Source organism: Oncorhynchus tshawytscha, linkage group LG33 (assembly GCF_018296145.1).
Source record: "Oncorhynchus tshawytscha isolate Ot180627B linkage group LG33, Otsh_v2.0, whole genome shotgun sequence".
NCBI lineage: Eukaryota > Metazoa > Chordata > Actinopteri > Salmoniformes > Salmonidae > Oncorhynchus > Oncorhynchus tshawytscha.
In genome coordinates, this window is record NC_056461.1 from 18,987,040 (window position 1) to 19,006,724 (window position 19,685).

Genomic DNA, 19,685 nt, shown 5'->3' on the forward strand with positions numbered 1-19,685 from the left:
CATTCAGAGATCCTCACTGAACTTCTGGAGAGAGTTTGCTGCACTGAAAGTAAAGGGGCTGAATAATTTTGCACGCCCAATTTTTCAGTTTTTGATTTGTTAAAAAAGTTTGAAATATCCAATAAATGTTGTTCCACTTCATGATTGTGTCCCACTTGTTGTTGATTCTTCACAAAAAAATACAGTTTTATATCTTTATGTTTGAAGCCTGAAATGTGGCAAAAGGTCGCAAAGTTCAAGGGGGCCGAATACTTTCGTAAGGCACTGTAGCTACAGTAAACAAACAGCCCAGCTAACTACAGTACGATGAAACAGCCCAGCTAGCTACAGTACAAACAAACAGCCCAGCTAACTACAGTACGAAGAAACAGCCCAGCTAGCTACAGTACGAAGAAACAGCCCAGCTAGCTACAGTACAAACAAACAGCCCAGCTAACTACAGTACGAAGAAACAGCCCAGCTAGCTACAGTACAAACAAACAGCCCAGCTAAATACAGTACGAAGAAACAGCCCAGCTAGCTACAGTACGAAGAAACAGCCCAGCTAGCTACAGTACGAACAAACAGCATCCAGCACCTGGTCACAACACATGCATGTACGCTTTGGCACAAACACACAGACGCGCAATCACACACACACATTGCTGACAGCGTATTAGCCCCAAGATATGTGTGAGAGTATGTGTGTGTGTGTGTTTGTTTGTGTGTGCTTGTTTGTGCGTGTGTATTCTGTTACGCAACGGGAGAGCTCGTCCCATCTGTGCCTCTCTACAGACCCCCATCCCTGACCAGTGAAGTGAGAAACCCCAAATCAGCCATGCAATCTGCCTCAGCCATACTCATCATCTTCACCATCAACCCCTTCCTCCACATCATAATCATGACCCTCATCATTTTCCTCCTCCACCTCTTTGCTCATCCTCATCACTTTCATCACCATCCTCACTCACGACGGTTCAACCACTAACTGAAAACATCTCCCATTCTCCATCCCCTGAAGCTTGATCAAACAGATTCCATACATTTTAAAATCCAGATTATCCCACAAATACATGAGTGCAACTCCGACATCGTCTGTGGCACTGTACAGTGACTTCAGAAACTATTCATACACCTTGACTTATTCCACATTTTGTTGACTTACAGCTTGAATTCAAAATGAATTATATCAGATTTGTTTTCTCACCCATCTATCTACACACAATACCCCATAATGACAAATTGGAAACATTTTATTTATTTTTTTGCTAATTTATTGAAATTGAAATACATAAATTCCTAATTTACATACAGTTGAAGTCAGAAATTTACATTCACTTAGGTTGGAGTCATTAAAACTCATTTTTCAACCACTCCACAAATGTCTTGTGAACAAACTATAGCTTTGGCAAGTCGGTTAGGACATCTACTTTGTGCATGACACAAGTCATTTTTCCAACAATTGTTTACAGACAGATTATTTCACTTATAATTCACTGTGTCACAATTCCAGTGGGTCAGAAGTTTACATACACTATGTATGATCCTGTGCCTTTAAACACATTGGAAAATGGCTTTAGAAGCATCTGATAATAATTTGAGTCAATTGGAGGTGTACCTGTGAATGTATTTCAAGGCCTACCTTCAAACAGTGCCTCTTTGCTTGATATCATGGGAAAATCAAAAGAAATCTGCCAAGACCTCAACATTTTTTTTTGTAGACATTCACAAGTCTGGTTCATCCTTGGGAGCAATTTCCAAATTCTAATTGAGTGTATGTAAACGTCTGACCACTGGGAATGTGATGAAATAAATAAAAGCTGAAATAAATAATTATTTCTACTATTATTCTGACATTTCACATTTTTAAAATAAAGTGGTGATCCTAACTGATGTAAAACAGGGAATTTTTACTAGGATTAAATGTCAGGAATTGTGAAAAACTGAGCTTAAATCTATCTGGCTAAGGTGTATGTAAACTTCCGACTTCAACTGTAAGTATTCACAACACTGAGTCAATACATGTTACCTTTGGCAGTGATTACAGCTGTGAGTCTTTCTGGGTAAGTCTCTAAGAGTGTTGCACACCCAGATTGCACAATATTTGTACATTATTATTTTTTACATTTTTCAATCTCTGTCAAGTTGGTTGTTGATCATTGCTAGACAGCCATTTTCAAGTCTTGCCATAGATTTTCAAGACGATTAAGTCAAAACTGTAACTAGGCCATTCAATGTCGTCTTGGTAAGCAACTCCAGTGTATATTTGGCCTTGTGTTTTAGGTTATTGTCCTGCTGAAAGGTGAATTTGTCTCCCAGTGTCTGTTGGAAAACAGACTGAACCAGTTTTACCTGTAGGATTGTGTCTGGGCTTAGCTCTATTCTGTTTATTTTTATCATAAAAAACACTCTAGTCCTTGGCAATGACAAGCATACCCATAACATGATGCAGCCACCACCATGCTTGAAAATATGAAGAGTGTTACTCAGTGATGTGTTGGATTTGCCCCAAACATAACGCTTTGTATTGAGGACATATAGTTAATTTCTTAGCCAAATGTTTTGCAGTTTTACTTTAGTCACGCCCTGATCTGTTTCACCTGTCCTTGTGATTGTCTCCACCCCCTCCAGGTGTCGCTTATTTTCCCCCGTGTATTTATCCCTGTGTTTCCTGTCTCTCTGTACCAGTTCGTCTTGTATGTTTCCAAGTCAACCAGCATTTTTCCCGTTCTCCTGCTTTTTGCATTCTCCTTTTTCTAGTCCTCACAGTTTTGACCCTTGCCTGTTTCTGGACTTTGTACCCGACTGCCTGACCATTCTGCCTGCCTTGACCATGAGCCAGTCTGCCACTCTGTACCTCATGGACTCTGATCTGGTTTTGACCTTTTTGCATGTCCACGACCATACTCTTGCCTACCCCTTTGGATTAATAAACATTGTAAGACTCCAACCATCTGCCTCCTGTGTCTGCATGTGGCTCTCGCCTTGTGCCTTAATACGATCATTAATATAGTATTGTGGAGTAACTACAATGTTGATCCATCCTCAGTTTTCTCCTATCACAGCCATTAAACTCTGTAACTGGGTTAAACTGTAACTGCAAAGTCACCATTGGCCTCATGGTAAAATCCCTGAGCGGTTTCCTTCCTCTCCAGCAACTGAGTTAGGAAGGACACCTGTATCTTTGTAGTGACTGGTTGTATTGATACACCAACCAAAGTGTAATTAAGAACCTCACCGTACTCAAAGTAATTTTTACCCATCTACCAATAGGTGCCCTTTGCAAGGCATTGGAATACCTTCCTGGTCTTTGTGGTTGAATCTGTGTTTAAAATTCACTGCTTGAGTGAGTGACCTTACAGATAATTCTATGTGAGGGGTACAGTGATGAGGTAGTCATTTTAAAATCATGTTAAACACTTAGTGCACACAGAGTGAGTCCATGCAACTTATTTTGTGACTTGTTAAGCAAATGTGTACTCCTGAACTTATTTAGGCTTGCCATAACAAAGGGGTTGAATACTTATTGATCCAAGACATTTCCGCTTTTAATTCATTTGTAAAAGTATCTAAAAACATAATTCCACTTTGACATTATGGGGTATTGTGTGTAGGGAGTGACACAACAACTCAATATAATACATTTTAAATTTAGGCTGTAACACAACAAAATATGTAAAAAAGTCAAGAGGTGTGAATACTTTCTGAAGGCACTGTAAATGACCCCGCTCTGTCATTAATACCCATTTGTATTTAACAAGGCAAGTCAGTTGAGAATAAGAAAGACATTTCTACAAAATAAAAAAACTGAAATACCTTATTTACATAAGTATTTAGACCCTTTGCTATGAGACTCGAAATTGAGCTCAGGTGCATCCTGTTTCTATTGATCATCCTTGAGATGTTTCTACAACTTGATTGGTCCACCTGTGGTACATTCAATTGATTGGACATGATTTGGAAAGGCACACACCTGTATATATAAGGTCGGAAAACTTTCCGAATGCACTGTACTTTGAAAAACGACTAATATAGTGATTTTGTCAGACAACATAGGCAGCAGCTCTATAGAGATGAGATGATGACTTGGAATGAAATTAAGTCATCAAATAAAACAAATATAATATACATAACAACTGAAATTAAAGTAATTAAAGTAAAGTGATGTGAATAAATTATTGTTAATAAGCGGTAAATGGGTTGTCACTACCATCATGGGACTTTTATTAATTGTTTTATTCTGTGTTACAGCATTCAACTCACAAAATGCATAAAACATTTCATATAAAATATATATATATATATATATATATATAAAAATATATATATATATATAAAAACCGAAATCCGTGATTATTTATTAGTAATCGAACTAAAACCCGAACCGACCTCAAAAAGCACTAATCGCTCATAACTAGGTACGAAATGGCAGGAATCAATAAATTCTCAGTAGGAGGAGCCATGTATGCATATTTGTTGCTTACAGTATTCGTTTTTACTAAACAGTACATTCTAAATAGTATGTAGTACGATTAGTACACAGTATGCAGTTTAAGTAGGTAGTAGGCAAGCCAGATTTTGCACCACACCCTAAGTACAGTGGTTAGTGTGCATCTGCCCCCCCCCCCCACACACACCATCAGAGAAGACAGTCTTATCTGCCTCTCTGCACACACACACACACAGGGCTCATCCTGGCACAGTAAAGGGCGCCCGCTGCCAATGGCCCGCAGCTCTGTCTGCTCCGCCAGGGCTGCGGCGGGAGGGCAGGCGCTAAAACGCCACTCACTTCGTCAGCAGAAAGCCCAGAGACACCGGGCCAGAAGGAGACAACGCTGCAGCTAGCGCCAAGCCTATCGCCCACGCCTCTAGCTCCAAGCCAAACGGCTAACCTGCTCTGTTAGCTGGGCAGTAACTGGGCCTCGAGGCTACAAACAGGTAGCTGAAGCTGATTGCTTGGGAGAGAGGGGGAAAATATAGCTTTCTTTGTCTAGGACTCCAGTAAAAGCTTCTAGAAAAAAAGCTAGTTGGGTTTCAGAAATAGTCGTGGGCTGAGTCAGAAGCCTCTCTCTGCCTGTTTCTAATGGTACCCTATTCCCTAATACAGTGCTCTACTGTTGACTAGCGTTCTATGAGCCCTGGTCAAATGTAGTGCATTACATAGGGAATAGGGTGCCATTTAGGATGCACTCTCTGTCCCCCCTGGCTGGCTGCGGCTCACAGACACACACGCATGCACATCTACTCTGTGAGGCTCATGTAGCCCTCTAATAGCCCTCACAACGAACGTACCTGCTCCGAGACCAGGGAGGGAGGAGACAAGAGTGTCAAAATTCACAGAGAGAGAAGAGTGAATGAGGGGAAAAGCTGCTCACACAGACAAAAGAAAACAATGCTGACAATTCATTGTTCAGCTATTTTTAGGAGGAGCCCATGTCTCACAAGGCTTAGTGGCTCGATGACTGTGTAATGAACAGGCAATGAAGAGAGCACTCAGTGCAGGCACTTAGTCTGGTTTCTATGGGTCGTCTCAGTCAAGAGGTCAAACCTGACATTTTAAGTACCAGAAACTACACCTGAGAATCAACGGCACCAATGCAAGGACCTGCAGTTGTGAGATTTAAGTCAAATTAAGAAATGTAAACCGTTGGTTTTGATTTAGATGCTCTAAATCCTACCAGTGTGGATGATGAGGCTCTAAGCCCATCCTCACTCCTTCCTTACATGGCAGTCAATCAACGCTGCCAGGCAACGGTCAGCGTTGGACTGCCCCCTCAATCTCCAGACAGGAACCTAGAGCTAAGATTAGAGAGGGCGGCGGCCACTCACCCAGGTCTCCATGGAAACTGCTGTCATGAGGGGCTCTGCTGGTCGGCGTGGTGTCCGGTTCGAGCGGGGGCCAGATCTGGCCGGTCTTACGGACGCTCACGATGGTGGCTTCGGACATGACCACATGGCCCTGCTGGCGGTGGGGACGCTTCTGGGACTGTGGCGTGGGGGGGCTGCTGCTGTCAATAGAATGCTGGGAGTTCTGTGAGTTCTGCGAGGGCGAGCGGCTCTTCTCCCTGAAAGGCCGGCGGTAGGCCGTGGTGGGGCTGGGCGACACGTGGCTGGACTGGCCAGACGAGAAGTCCTCCTCGCTGGACGTCAGGTTCTCATTGGAGCTGCAGTCTGGTGTGTAGCCGCCGCCTCCGCCCCCCACGTCCTCAAAGCTCCCAGGAGAGTAGGAGCGCCGGGGCCAGGTCAGGTGGTGCTCGTCTCCAACGTGGTTCCTCATGGTGACGCCCCCTTTCCCATCCCCCCCGCCCTCGCCCATCATCACCCCGCCCACGTAGACGCTGGTGTAAGGCTGGAAGTCAGAGGGTTGCCATGGGGGTGGAGGGGGCTGTTTTCCCCCGTTGGTCTTGGGGTGGCGTGGGTTGGGGTCCCCGTCCTCATACTCAGCATCGTACCCACAAGTGCTCTCTGTAGAGCGCCCCCTGTAGACAGGACGGGTGCGGAGCTCGCCTGCCACAGTGGCCAGGTTGCCTGGCAGAGAGTGCAGGGACCTCTTGCGCTCCATCTGCATGGCCTGGCTGCCCAGGGTGCTGATCTTGTCAGAGACGTCTCGGTCGTTGACCCTGACCAGGCCCCTGTCATGGTGAAACTCCATGTTGGTGTAGAAGGGCTGCTGCTGCTTCTCCTGGCTCTTCCCTCCATCCCCGGCAGAGTGAGAGTTGGCCCGCTTGATCCTCTCAAAGTTGGACCTCAGCGCTGCCACCCCCAGCCCCATGCCAAGCTTGTCATTGGGGTCAGACGCTAGGTCCTTGTTTGAGGGTGGGTTTGGACGGCGAGGGGAGATACCCCCTTTCTGTTTGGAGGGCGAGAGGCCGTCTGTCTCGCAGGGCTCTACCTGCTGGGGCACCTCGAAGGCAGACTGGAGCTCCAGCTCGTCACCGTGGGAGGCTGACTTCCGGGCTGTAGGGGGTCTCTGTTTGGACCTGGCCTCCCCCACCGGTTGGAACCGGCTCCGCTCCCCTTGTTCCTGTACGTGTGGCTGCTGAGACTCAGCGCCCAGCCCTGCCTGGTCCCCTACCTCATTCATCTGGGCCTTCCTGAAACCCCAGCGCTGGCGGTCATAGCTCTTCCTCTCCTTAGCCAGCAGTGTCTGCAGGTAGATCATACGGAAGCGCTCCTTGTTCACCTCCATCTCCAGCCGCCGGATGGAGGCTTTGCACTTCTCCAGCTCCTGCTCAATGCCCCCCACCGACCTGAGCTCCATCTTTGGGGGGTCTGACTCGGGAAACTGAGCTTTCCACGCTTCAATAAATCCCACCGGCTCCACCATTGTTGACATTTACTGTATAGCAATACAGATCTGACCCGGGTGATGTCACCAGTAGCCGTATTTCTCGCCTATCATCCAGTTTCCAACAGGGGAAAATCGGAATGTACCTAGAGAATCTACAATAGAAAAAAACCATTCATTTTAATGGTATGATAAAGCGGTTCAAAAACGGACACTTTAACTGTTGTCACACGTCTTTACCGATTTCGCAGACAAAATATATTGTATTGTCAACAATAGAAATAGAAGTATTTCCAGTCAAACGCCTGTTCTGCATTATTCCTGAAAGGCCACTTGCAGAATGAGAAAAAAAAATCTGTCTCGACACAATGACAGCATCTGTCCTCCTGAGCGGATGATCAGGATCTAGAGCGGATCTGGATCTTCCGTGTGATGAGAAAGTGATAACGGCTCTGCAACTACTTACTTTACATTTTCTTATTCAATTCACTTTATTCCATCATTGATGATCCTCGTTCATTCACATGACAACATCCCTGTTCCATTATCGCCTCCAGTTGTTCCTAGCCCTTTGTACCAGCATCGTCCAAGGAGAATGGCATAAAAAGAGAGAAACCCGCGAACGATATAATTTTCCCACGACAAAATTCCTTTCTCCTGTTGCTATTCGAAATTGATAATTAATTCTAATTTGTTTTGCCTTGTCACCCCATGTTTTCGCGGTTCCGTGTCAATGTACAGTTTATCCAGACATTCCCCGTTCCTCTCCTGCGGTTGTGCTTCGTGTTCCCATCTCAATCTCGCACTGGAGACTGAGGCTGCAGGAAAGGGAGGGACCAGACGCAACATGATTGACAGTGGCCACACTCGGGTTTCGGTTCAATTAAAGAGACAGGGCATGGATGTATTCAACAGTATACCACAGAACAATTATTATTCCATTTTCAGATAATAATACATTATTCAGGAGGAGGATAATTTATTGATATTTCAGTCAATCCTATAAGCATAATATATAGCCGAGACTCATGGATGCAGTCTATATTCTATGCATTGCAGCTTGGATGGTAGAAAGATGTGTTCAAATGTATTATTGTGTTCTCTCTTCATATGGACTAAAAAATGGCAATTATAATAGGCTACAGTGATTGAAATCAACCTGCCGTGCAGGTGTGATACTTGTGGGAGCGTCGGGATTCCTGAAATGACACCAGACTGCCATCCTGTGGCTGTTCGCTTAAAGTGCATACAGTAGTAGGCTAATGATTTTTCTCACTTCAAATCCACAATATACACCGAACAAAAAATATAAACACAACGTGTGAAGGGTTGGTCCCATGTTTCATGAGCTGAAATAAAATATCCAAGACATTTACCATGTTTAGCCTGTTTGTACATTATTTTGGCATTAATACGTGTCACATATCAGTTGGCAAACAATGTAAAAAATATATATATTGAGTTAATAAAGCCTCATACAAACATGGTTTCGCTTTGCTTTCTTGAGTAAGGCAGCTCCCAAATGCAGATGTTTCAGCCTAGCTCAGTGCTTTCTGTGGTGGAGGGGCAGCTAGCGGAAATACAGAGTGTAGGGGTTGGTAATCTTCTCTAGTTGTGCCTTGACTGGCTCAGTGTTCGGTCACTCATGGGGACACTATGTCACCGCAACATCTACAGAGAGAGCTAGAAAATGTAAGCCCCTTGGGTGCTGCCATAGATTTATGTTAGAAGTGCCCATCCAAGAAGGTTCAAGGTCATTTGCCACAGATAAATGTGTTAAATCACATGATATCTCCCGTTGCTTTGGTTGGACTGATTATGTCAACATCATACTTTCAAAATCTTAGCTAGCAAGCTAGACAAGCAATCATCCTCATGAGTTAAGTCGACAATCTACTGGCAAATCCTTTTCAATCCTTGGCATTGGAAGAGAAATTATAGATAAAACGTATCGGTGCTCATCAGCCATTGGACATAAACATTACACAACAAGTTGGAAATCGCAAATTCAACAATAAGTGGTTTGGAAGGAATCAGTGGCTAACTGCAAGCGTTGCAAAGCAATCACCATTTTGCTTCCCCTGCCCGCTATTCGATGGAGAGGGTGTGTGGTCCAAGTCTGGGTTTAAGGGTCTTTTTTCCCAGATTAAAATGATAAACATTCACAGGCAACACCATGGGCCAGAAAAGGTTGAATACATTGGTCATGCTGTCAATACAGCATGACTTCTTCTGCGTTCAGAAGAACTGGAAACTCAGAACTGGGAAATCTCAGACTTCAGTGAGTTCAAGATAACTGGAAACGAGCTCTGACAGTAAAATACGTTTTGAATGGTCATCCAACTCGGAATTCCAAGTTGGGAACTCGAGCCTCTTTCTAGAGCTCCGACCTGAAGATCACTGACATCATGATTCCACCATGTTTTTTCCCGAGTTCCCAGTTGTCTTGAAAGCACCATAAATCCAGAGAATGCCAGACATTGATGACAAAGTTTCATGACAAAATTTGCACACAAGAAGTGCTGGGCCACCTTCCTGTTCAGCACAACAAGGTGAGTCCAAAAATATATTGTATGCTGCTGCATAAATTATGTAATATGCCAGGGAGATAAATATATTGTATGCTGCTGCATAAATTATGTAATATGCCAGGGAGATATGTATACTGTAGGTAAGAAAGTAATACTAAGTGTATGTTGTGTAGTAAGCTATTAGTAGCCCGTGTGCTTACTATTCTGACTTGAATGTGCACATGTAGCCTATAGCCTGTTTTAGAGAAATGTCATCATCGAATATGGTAAGAGCTTTCACTGTCTGCTTATATACCCCCTTTATTTATCCTACGGTTCTGACTTGGTGTACAGCAAAAATACTGTAAGAATGGCCCATGTTCGGAATTCTGTCGCTGTACATTTCAAAAGTGCAGAAAACGTTTTTTTGACTACATCTGTCTTAGCTCACTCATTGTCAATAGAAATGATCCGCTCATCGTTCCCTTATGCCATAGTTACACTTGAATTGTCAGTAGAAACCACATTTGTTTAAGCAAGTCAACCATATCATCTATGGTTTTTAAAAAGGCAGTAAATGAGACTGAAGGAACTGTTTCGCTGCCAGACAAGGCTCCGCTGATAGCCAGGTGTAGCGATGGTAAGGATTCACTCCATGGTGCTGAAAATAAAACTCTGCTGTTGGGACAGCTTTATGTAGGCCCTAACAGTTTGTGGGCATCATTTGTCACAGTTAAATAGTGCAATTAATGTATTGTTGTGGCTTTGCTGGCATGCATATACATTATATATTTTTTTTGCCCCACCAAGATTTGCATGCTAAAATTGGCACTGATCATTACATGGAAAATAAAAGGCCACTCTAAAGTGTGCAGTTTTGTCACATAACACAATGCCACCGATGTCTGAAGTTTTGAGGGAGCGCACAGTTGGCATGCGGACTGCAGGAATGTCCACCAGAGCTGTTGCCATAGAATTGAATGTAAATTTTTCTACCGTAAGTCACCTCCAACTTTATTTTAGAGAATTTGGCAGTACGTCCAACCGGCCTCACAACCGCAGACTACGTGTATGGTGTGTTGGCGAGCGGTTTGCTGATGTCAACGTTGTGAACAGAGTGCCCCATGGTGGAGGTGGGGTTATGGTATGGGCAGGCATAAGCCACGGACAACAAACAAAATTATATTTTATTGATGGCAATTGGAATTCACAGAGATACTGTGACCAGATCCTGTGGCCCATTGTCGTGCCATTCATCCTCCACCATCACTTCATGTTTCAGCATGATAATGCACGACCCCATGTCTCAAGGATCTGTACACAATTCCTGGAAGCTGAAAATGTCCCAGTTCTTCCATGGCCTGCATATTCACCAGACATGTCACCCATTGAGCATGTTTTGGATGCTCTGGTTTAACTTCTACAACATTGTGTTCCAGCTCCTGCCAATATTCAGCAACTTCACAGCCATTGAAGAGTGGGACAACTTTCCACAGGCCTGATCAACTCCATGCAAAATAAATTTATTGCGCTGCATGAGGAAAATGGTCACACTAAATACTGACTGGTTTTCTGATCCAAGCCCCTACCTTAAGGTATCTGTGATAAACAGATGCATATCTGACTGGTTTTCTGATCCACGCCCCTACCTTAAGGTATCTGTGACAAACAGATGCATATCTGTATTCATGTGAAATCCATAGATTCTCACCTAATTTATTTATTTCAATTGACTGATTTTCTTATATGAACTCTAACTCAGTAAAAACATTTTTGCATGTTGCATTTATATTTAAGGTAAACATAGGAGTACAGTAGTACTAAAGTAACTTTCTATTCCCAATTTAATTTTGTATTTTTCCATAATAGCAGATATGTGAACAATAATACATCCATCCATCCAAACACATCACCTGAATGCAGATTTGGCAAACAATGAGGGAAAGCAAGTTATATCACAGACCGAAACTCTGGCTACAAGACAAGGATTGACCCCAATAAATGGTTTATTAGACAGAAACCAACCTGTGTTGCATGTTACAATCATTTTGTGCAGATAATGATCAGTCATATTTACTATGTTCATGTGTTTCAACATAGTGAGTTAAAACAGCTCTCAGCAGATTGAAGCTGCAGTTAAACTGTGATGCCTCTTATAACTTGCATGACATTGCTAAGACAAAAAGGGACAATTTTATTCAACATGTATAGGACACAGCTATATTGCAAGTCACTGATAAATCAAAGTCACCGTCTTGTTCGTCACAAGTCACAACTAATAGTCAGTAGTAGAGTGGTTATATTGTTACAGTTCACTCAGCAGACCTCAGTATGTCCTGGACCAATATTGTGCAAATTCAAAAACAATGGCATTGAGAAATATTTTTGATCAGTGAAGAACACAAATAGTATTTGTGATACTGTAGTATAGGTCTCTAAAATAAATCTAATATGTCAAGGAGTATTGCACAATATTATTTTACTATAGAAATCTAGAAAAACTGCATGGCTACTTCCAGCTGGAGGGCACGCACTGTGTTGTACATGGATAGAAAACTACTATAGTTCACCTGATGTGAAATCTTGAAGGTGGGAAGAAGGTTCTTCATGCAGGTGAGAATGTCAGGGACATGGAAAGCTTCCCTGTAGAGAAGAATCCAAATGGAATCGTCGCTCCCCAGTCTAACATTAATAGAAAGAAAAACCCTCAAACCATTCTAACCCTCACCCACATTCCTATACCATCTCATTCCACTTACTATTTGGTCATCTTTTTCATACTTTTGAATGTACTGTAAATGCATTGTACCCATGACTGCACAGGTTACATATACAGTACAGGTCATGCTATCCGAGGCGCGATGCTACCCAGGACACATGCTGGACAGGACAGTTAGTCTCGGCAAATATACTATGACTAGATGGAATGGCAGGTTTTAATCCTCACCTGTAGAGAAAGAAAATGAGCACAAATATCAGCACAGAAAATAAAACATTTCAAAAATAATTTCTTAACAGGATTTTCAAACGACAATGTACATTTTCTTGCAAACACAAGATGACACCCACACTGGTATGTGATTGTGTGGCAGCATAAGCTTAAAAGGTGCAAAAGTGTTCATGTGCAACATACTAGATTTATGATATAGATTTGAAATATTTGATTCAATATCAACCACAACCAAATGAATCAGACTGATGCACAACATCAGTAGCCAATCAGTTGTTTTTAAGTGTGCAAATTTTTTTTTTAAAAGACGACGTTTAGCCTTACAGTCAAAAGCCCATCCTGAGTCTATAGCCAGTCAGAGACAAGTTAATTCAATCTGATGAGCGGCAGTCCTAGCTGTCATCAAGTTGCAGTGACAGCAGAGCTTCCTGAGCACCAGATGGCCAACTCTTAAAATGACAACAGCAGCAGAAATGGATTGATCTGATGGGCTCAGCTGGTCAAAGTCAATCATTTAATGCTAAATATATGCGGACGCCTGCAGTTAATCAAAAGTTTTAGAGCTAAGTCAGTTCTCTGTTATCAATTCTTGGTATAAGCGATTGGTGTGTTAAGAAATGTGGAGGAAGAATGTAATACTCACTAGTGAAAGGGAAGCCAGTGGAAGGCATTGAAGGAGAAAGTAGTTGTTAAAACACACACACAGTGCAATCAAACCAAGGCCTCTACCAAAAGACATGCTTCACACAGAGGGAAGTTTCTACATTGGATTGCTGAAAATCAGACCCATTTAATAAGCCGATAAATGTGATTGTATGGACTCCTTGGGACTCCTATTCTAAAAGTATACGCCACCTTTCAGACTTGTAAGCCCCCCAAAATACTCTAGATCAGAGTTCTGTATAAACACACCCTGACAACCACGTCGCGACCAATAAGCACGAAGCATTCAGACTTTGTACATTATCTATGTTCCAGTATGTGCCCATCCAAAACCCACACTGTATAGAAATGATCTGGACACCATTAGCTTAGTCCTGGTAAAGAAAGACAAAAACACATCGATTCAAAGGGTTCATGAATGTATTTGTTTTAAGTAGAAATAAAAAATTAAAAAAATTGTTGGAAGTTCATGGTTTGAGTAGTCAATTGGAAAACCTGCATTTAAATCAAATGTTTCGTAGCCTTTGCTCTCCTTTGAACCAACCCATGTCCCACAGAGACGGCAACATTTACATCCTTTAAAACAAGTTAGAGGGAAGGCCAATCGGTTTTTGTCAAGTTGGTTTTCTACACAAGGAAATAGGGGCGCACCTCAGGCTTCATAACTATATTGACTAAATGTTGAATAGAGACTAAAGCCAAGTATGTAAAAACATCTAGAAATGAGCTAAATTGATCATATTGAGGTAGCTGTGCTCTGCCTAGTGCAGAAATACTGGCTTTTCAAAATCAAAGAGTTCAGTTTAAAAATAAACAAATCCATGGTCATTTTTACATTGATGCGGGGAGACGTGACTAAATCGTAAGTGAAAAAAACATACATTTCATGCTAGGTCAAAGAACATGCAGCTTTCATTTTTCAGGAAACTTTTGTTTTCAGCAATGCATACAATCACTCCACAAACTCATCACACCCATCTCCTGCCAACTGGGACTTGTCCATCGTTTACACAAAGTGATGAACAAAAACAGTTGCATACAATAGTGTTAAATCTCTGTACAGGTCAATGGACTGCTTTTAAATATCTAATTTGTATACTCATGAAAAGGGAAGCGGAAAATAGGAATGTATTATTTCTACTGTAGTGAAATGAGACAAAATTACAGTCCCAAATCATTAAAAAAATACACATTTAAAAAGGCAATATGAACAATAAAAACTGACAAGTTTTTTTTCTTCCGTTCGAACCAGCAAAAAGTCCACAGCTATGGGCATAATGGTCAACTGACACTCAACAGGACTTTAATTGTTAAATTTTTATATTATTTGTTTAGTTTGTGTCCTCGTGCATGCTCGGCAGGCACACAGGCACACACTAAGTCTACACAAACACACTCACTCTAGCTACGCACACACAGGAGGAAGAGGGTTGTGCTCAAGTCAGTCAGGACCAGAACATGTCTGCCATGTTAGTGTCGGTGCTGTAAATCCACAGCAGCAGCGGGAGGGTGAGGGCCACAAAGGGCCAGGAGATGCCCTCCATGCATGCAAACAGGGAGCAGCATTTGCTGCTGGGCTTCTCCAGCTCTTTACCAGGGTAGTTCTCCATGTAGTTCCTGGCTGCTAACTTTAGGACCTCGTCCAGCAGGAGGACGGGCAGGGAGAGCTTCAGCACCATCAGCCACTGGGTCAGGTTCAGAGGGGTGATCTGGAAGATGATCTGTAGAAGAGAGGATAACATGAGCGAGCAGGATAACCTCTCCTGCTTTCGCAGTTTCTCCACCCATCCAATCTATTACACTAGCATTATAATATCTTGTTCTAGAAAGCACTTCTGGTAGCCTCGGGCCCATTACTGGTGCAGGTAACCTCACCGGCAGGGGCTCCACATAGAGGATGAGAAAATGCAGGGACATGGAGAGGCAGATGGCTCCCAGCAGCCACATGTTCTCCCAGGGGGGCATACGCAGCAGGGACTGGTTCTCTGACACACTGAGGGAGAGAGAGAAAGAACTGGGTTAAGTCACTGGCTGAACACCCATTTGCCCATCATTTCACCATGTACACCAGATGAATCTCACAACATTATACCACTAGTGACAAGCCTAAAGCAATAGTGAAATAAGACAGGGAATGTGAAAGATGTAGTGGCATAGTCTGACCTGTTGAGGGCGTTGCACATCTCAATGGTGACAAGCACAGACAGGGCCATGGTCATAGGGTAGGGGGACTCAAACAGCTCACACTCCAAACCCTCAAACTCCGGGTTCTCAGGACCACACTGCAGGAAATGGCTCTGTGGGCAGAGGAGAAAAGCAGCTAAGCTAAGAGTACCTGTGTGTGTGTGTGTGTGTGTGTGTTGTATTGGCATCCTACCAGTTGGTAAAAGGTGATCCTGGGTCCGTCCGCAGCAGCAACGAACCACCAGGCAGCAGCCCCAACTGTTGCCGCACCCACATAGCCTGAAGAGGTAGAGCACAGGAGTCACATGGCTATCTGAATACACACAACAGCCTAAACACATACAACTAAATAAAATCAATGACGGGATATTTCTGTGTTGTTCTATAGAGGCCCACTCACATCCAATGGCGAGGTATCTGAAGAAGAGCCATCCAGAGATGAGGGGCTCACGGGCATTTCGGGGGACCTTGTTCATGATGTCCAGGTCGGGGGGGTTGAAGCCCAGGGCTGTGGCAGGGAGGCCGTCCGTCACCAGGTTGACCCACAGCAGCTGGACAGGGATCAGAGCCTCGGGGAAGCCTAGAGCAGCGGTCAGGAAGATGCTGTAGGAATGATGGAAAAATATTTACATGGAGGCTTGTTACCGTAGCACTGAGGATCGTTTTTCGATTACCCCGCTGAAGAGAGGAGATGCTGGGTGCGTCCCAAATTACACCGTATTCCCTATATAGTGCATTACTATTGACCACCTCCCTATTGGGTCAAAAGTAGTTTCCTTCAAATGGAAATGGGGAGCCATTTGGGACCAAGTCGGGATCCTCACCAGACGACCTCTCCCACATTGGAAGAGATGAGGTAGCGGATGAACTGCTTCATGTTGTTGTAGATGGCCCTGCCTTCCTCCACAGCCGCCACGATGGTAGAGAAGTTGTCATCGGCCAGGACCATCTCAGAGGCCGACTTCGCTACAGCCGTGCCTGAACCCATGGCGATGCCGATCTCTGCCTTCTTCAGAGCAGGGGCGTCATTCACTCCATCACCAGTCTGGCCATGGAGAAAGGACAGGGCATGGTTAACCAGCTAATCAACCGTTTAGACTAATCACATAGTGGATTGAGGTGAGTTTACATTACATGCCGAGGGCTGATCAATCATGAAGTTTGAACCACAACGTGTGGAGATTCAGTACAAACAGATGAGGAAGGTCTCAGGTGGACAATGTCTCACCATGGCTGTGATCTCATCCATGGACTGCAGGAACTCCACGATCTTGGACTTGTGGGATGGCTCCACGCGGGCGAAGCAGCGGGCATTCACCACGGCGTCTCGCTGGGCCGCCGGCGATAGGTCGTCAAACTCGCGGCCGGTGAAGGCCATGGACGAGACGTCGTCGTGGTCGCTGAAGATGCCGATGCGGCGGCAGATGGCCACGGCCGTGCCTTTGTTGTCACCGGTGATCATGATGACGCGGATGCCAGCCAGGCGGCACAGCTTGATGGAGGCGGCCACCTCAGCCCTGGGGGGGTCCAGCATGCCCACGCAGCCCACGAACGTCAGGTCCGTCTGGGGAGAGACACGGCGGGACAGTCAAACCAGACTAGAGTCCTGGCTTTGGCTCACTCACACCAAAAATATACATTTCTGAAATATGCACTTATGATTACTTTGCAGCCTCATCAAATGGCTGTGGGCTACACTAGTTAATTTAGTAGACAAGATTTGCTTCGGATTCTGTGGCATTCTATAGTATGAAGAATACAATTGAACAAAGCTGAATAAAATAGAAAGGATATATTCTTCAAAGGAATTGAGGGAGTGTACACATGCGCCTATTCTGTGTTGAGCGGTTAACAAAGAAATAGGTACTCTATATGCTTAATTTACACTTATTCATGTAACTCTAGTTCTCCAAACATTGGGCGATATGATTATATTTTTAATACATTGTAAGGCTGCATGACTTGACTAATAGGCCAGCAGCGTACCACCCTGCATACCACTTCTGGCTTGCTTCTGAAGCTAAGCAGGGTTGGTCCTGGATGGGAGACCAGATGCTGCTGGAAGTGGTGTTGGAGGGCAAGTAGGAGGCACTCTCCTCTGGTTTAAAAAATATCCCAATACACCAGAGTAGTGATTGGGGACACTGCCCTGTGTAGGGTGCCGTCTTTCAGATGGGACATTAAATGGGTATCCTGACTCTGTGGTCATTAAAGATCCCATGGCACTTGTGTTAACCCTGGTGTCCTGGCCAAATTCCCCAATCTGGCCCTCAAACCATTACTGTCACCTAATAATCCCCCGTTTACACTTGGCTCATTCATCCCCAGGTCGTTACTGTAAATGAGAACGTGTTCAGTCAACTTACCTGGTAAAAACAATTCTAAAAACTAACGATGATTTGAAAAAAATTTACTTGAAAAGGCATGAGCTCTGCTTAAACGCAGCAATGTGCACATGGTAGGAGGTTACAAACAAAATGTTCCATTATCAAAAGTGACAGCAAATTATGCATATAGTTATTATAAAGGTGCAGTTTAAGGATGAAAATGATCTTCCCCAAACTTGAAAATCACTCACTGCTTATATATGCCAGTTAGACTCTACACCCCTTGTAAAGAGGATTAATTTTAAGAAGTTATTTGGCCACTTCAGTTGTAATACAAATCTTATTAAAACATATAGGCCTACGGACTAGGCTAGTCTTAAAACCACTTCTCTGAATAAATGCCCTGCTATTCCTGTCACCCACTTCATTCAAGACCCCTTCTCTCCCTCCATTCTCACCTCGTATTCTATGAAGCGGTTTGAGTCTTCCAGCACCATGTCCTCTTTGGCGACGGGGTTGTCCTTTGTGGCCAAAGCCAGGCAGCGCAGGGTGTCACGCCCCGACCCGTACTCCCTGATCACTGACAACACCTTGTCCTTGATGCCCGGGGTCAATGGCACCTTTTTCCCTCCCACACGGATGTGAGTGCACCTGTCAATCACTCCCTCTGGGGCTCCCTGGAAAGAGAGCGAGAGGAAGTCAAACCAGAGGAAATAAAGCATCAGCCTCAGCTCATTTACTGCATACTGTAGATTAAACTACAATTATAACCCGGGTAGTTCGAGACCTGAATGCCGACTGGCTGAAAGCCGTAGTATATCAGACTGTATACCACGGGTATGACAAAACATTTATTTTTACTGCTCTAATTACGTTTGTAACCAGTTCATAAGGCACCTCGGGTGTTTGTGGTATATTGCCAATATTCCACGGCTAAGGGCAGTATCGAGGCGTAGCGTCGTGCCCAAGAACAGCCCTTAGCTGTGATATATTGGCCATATACATTATAAACCAGGTAGTTTCGGTCATGGATGCTGATTGGCTGAAATAGCATTTCAACCATGTGTATATCAAACAATATACCACAGGTATGATGCAAAAATAGTTTACTGTTCCATTTATGTTGGTAACTAGTTAATAACAGCAATAAGGAACATTGGAGGTTTGTGGTATATGACCAATATACCACGGCTAAGGGCTGTGTCCAGGCACTCTTAGCCGTGGTATATTGGCCATATACCACACATCCCTTGGGCCTTATTGTTTAAATAGACACTACTAAAGTAATCTGGTACAGAAACAGATCCTATAATATATCATAGTTATTATGAAGTGACATCCCAAATGGCACCCTATATAGTGCCCTATTCAAAAGGTTGTGCACCATATAGGGAATTTCTCAGGTGTCCACGTGGTCTACTATCCAAGCTATACTGTGGGTGGCTCATCGTTACCTTGACGAACATCTTGCCGATGGAGGAGCGGGCCTTGTTGGGGGTGCAGTACACAGACATGGACTTCCTGTCTCTGGAGAATTCCAGGGTGAACTCCTTCTTCATCAGCTGCTTGATCACCTGTACCACACAGGGGGGGGGACCACAGGACCACAGTCAGCATCCTTGAAGGCACCCTATTCCCTATATAGTGCCCTACTTTTGACGAGCAGAGCCCATAGGGCTTAGGTCAAAAGCAGTGCACAATAAAGGGAATATGGTGACATTTGGGACCAACACTCAGTTGTATAATACTTCACATGAGGAACATGTTGGGATTGAGAGAGTAGC

At 43.9% G+C, this 19,685-nt stretch overlaps 2 protein-coding genes across 3 annotated transcripts in view; both read right to left on the minus strand.

Moving 5' to 3' along the window:
- The window catches only part of LOC112230927 (breakpoint cluster region protein), a 127,304-nt gene extending 119,239 nt beyond the window's left edge, over window positions 1-8,065 (minus strand). For both annotated transcript variants that reach the window (XM_024397330.2, XM_024397329.2), the window contains exon 1: window positions 5,809-8,065. In XM_024397330.2, the coding sequence (XP_024253098.1) occupies window positions 5,809-7,315 (1,507 nt within the window). In that variant the 5' untranslated portion in view covers window positions 7,316-8,065. The remainder of the gene's footprint in view (window positions 1-5,808) is intronic.
- Window positions 8,066-13,792: 5,727 nt separating this feature from the next.
- The window catches only part of LOC112230928 (sarcoplasmic/endoplasmic reticulum calcium ATPase 2), a 48,653-nt gene continuing 42,760 nt past the window's right edge, over window positions 13,793-19,685 (minus strand). Inside the window, exons 13-21 of the mRNA XM_024397331.2 lie at window positions 19,356-19,475; window positions 18,360-18,578; window positions 16,803-17,138; window positions 16,399-16,619; window positions 15,975-16,177; window positions 15,768-15,853; window positions 15,554-15,687; window positions 15,266-15,383; window positions 13,793-15,111 (exon numbers count right to left, since the gene is read on the minus strand). Of these exons, the coding sequence (XP_024253099.1) occupies window positions 14,836-15,111; window positions 15,266-15,383; window positions 15,554-15,687; window positions 15,768-15,853; window positions 15,975-16,177; window positions 16,399-16,619; window positions 16,803-17,138; window positions 18,360-18,578; window positions 19,356-19,475 (1,713 nt within the window). The 3' untranslated portion in view covers window positions 13,793-14,835. The remainder of the gene's footprint in view (window positions 15,112-15,265; window positions 15,384-15,553; window positions 15,688-15,767; window positions 15,854-15,974; window positions 16,178-16,398; window positions 16,620-16,802; window positions 17,139-18,359; window positions 18,579-19,355; window positions 19,476-19,685) is intronic.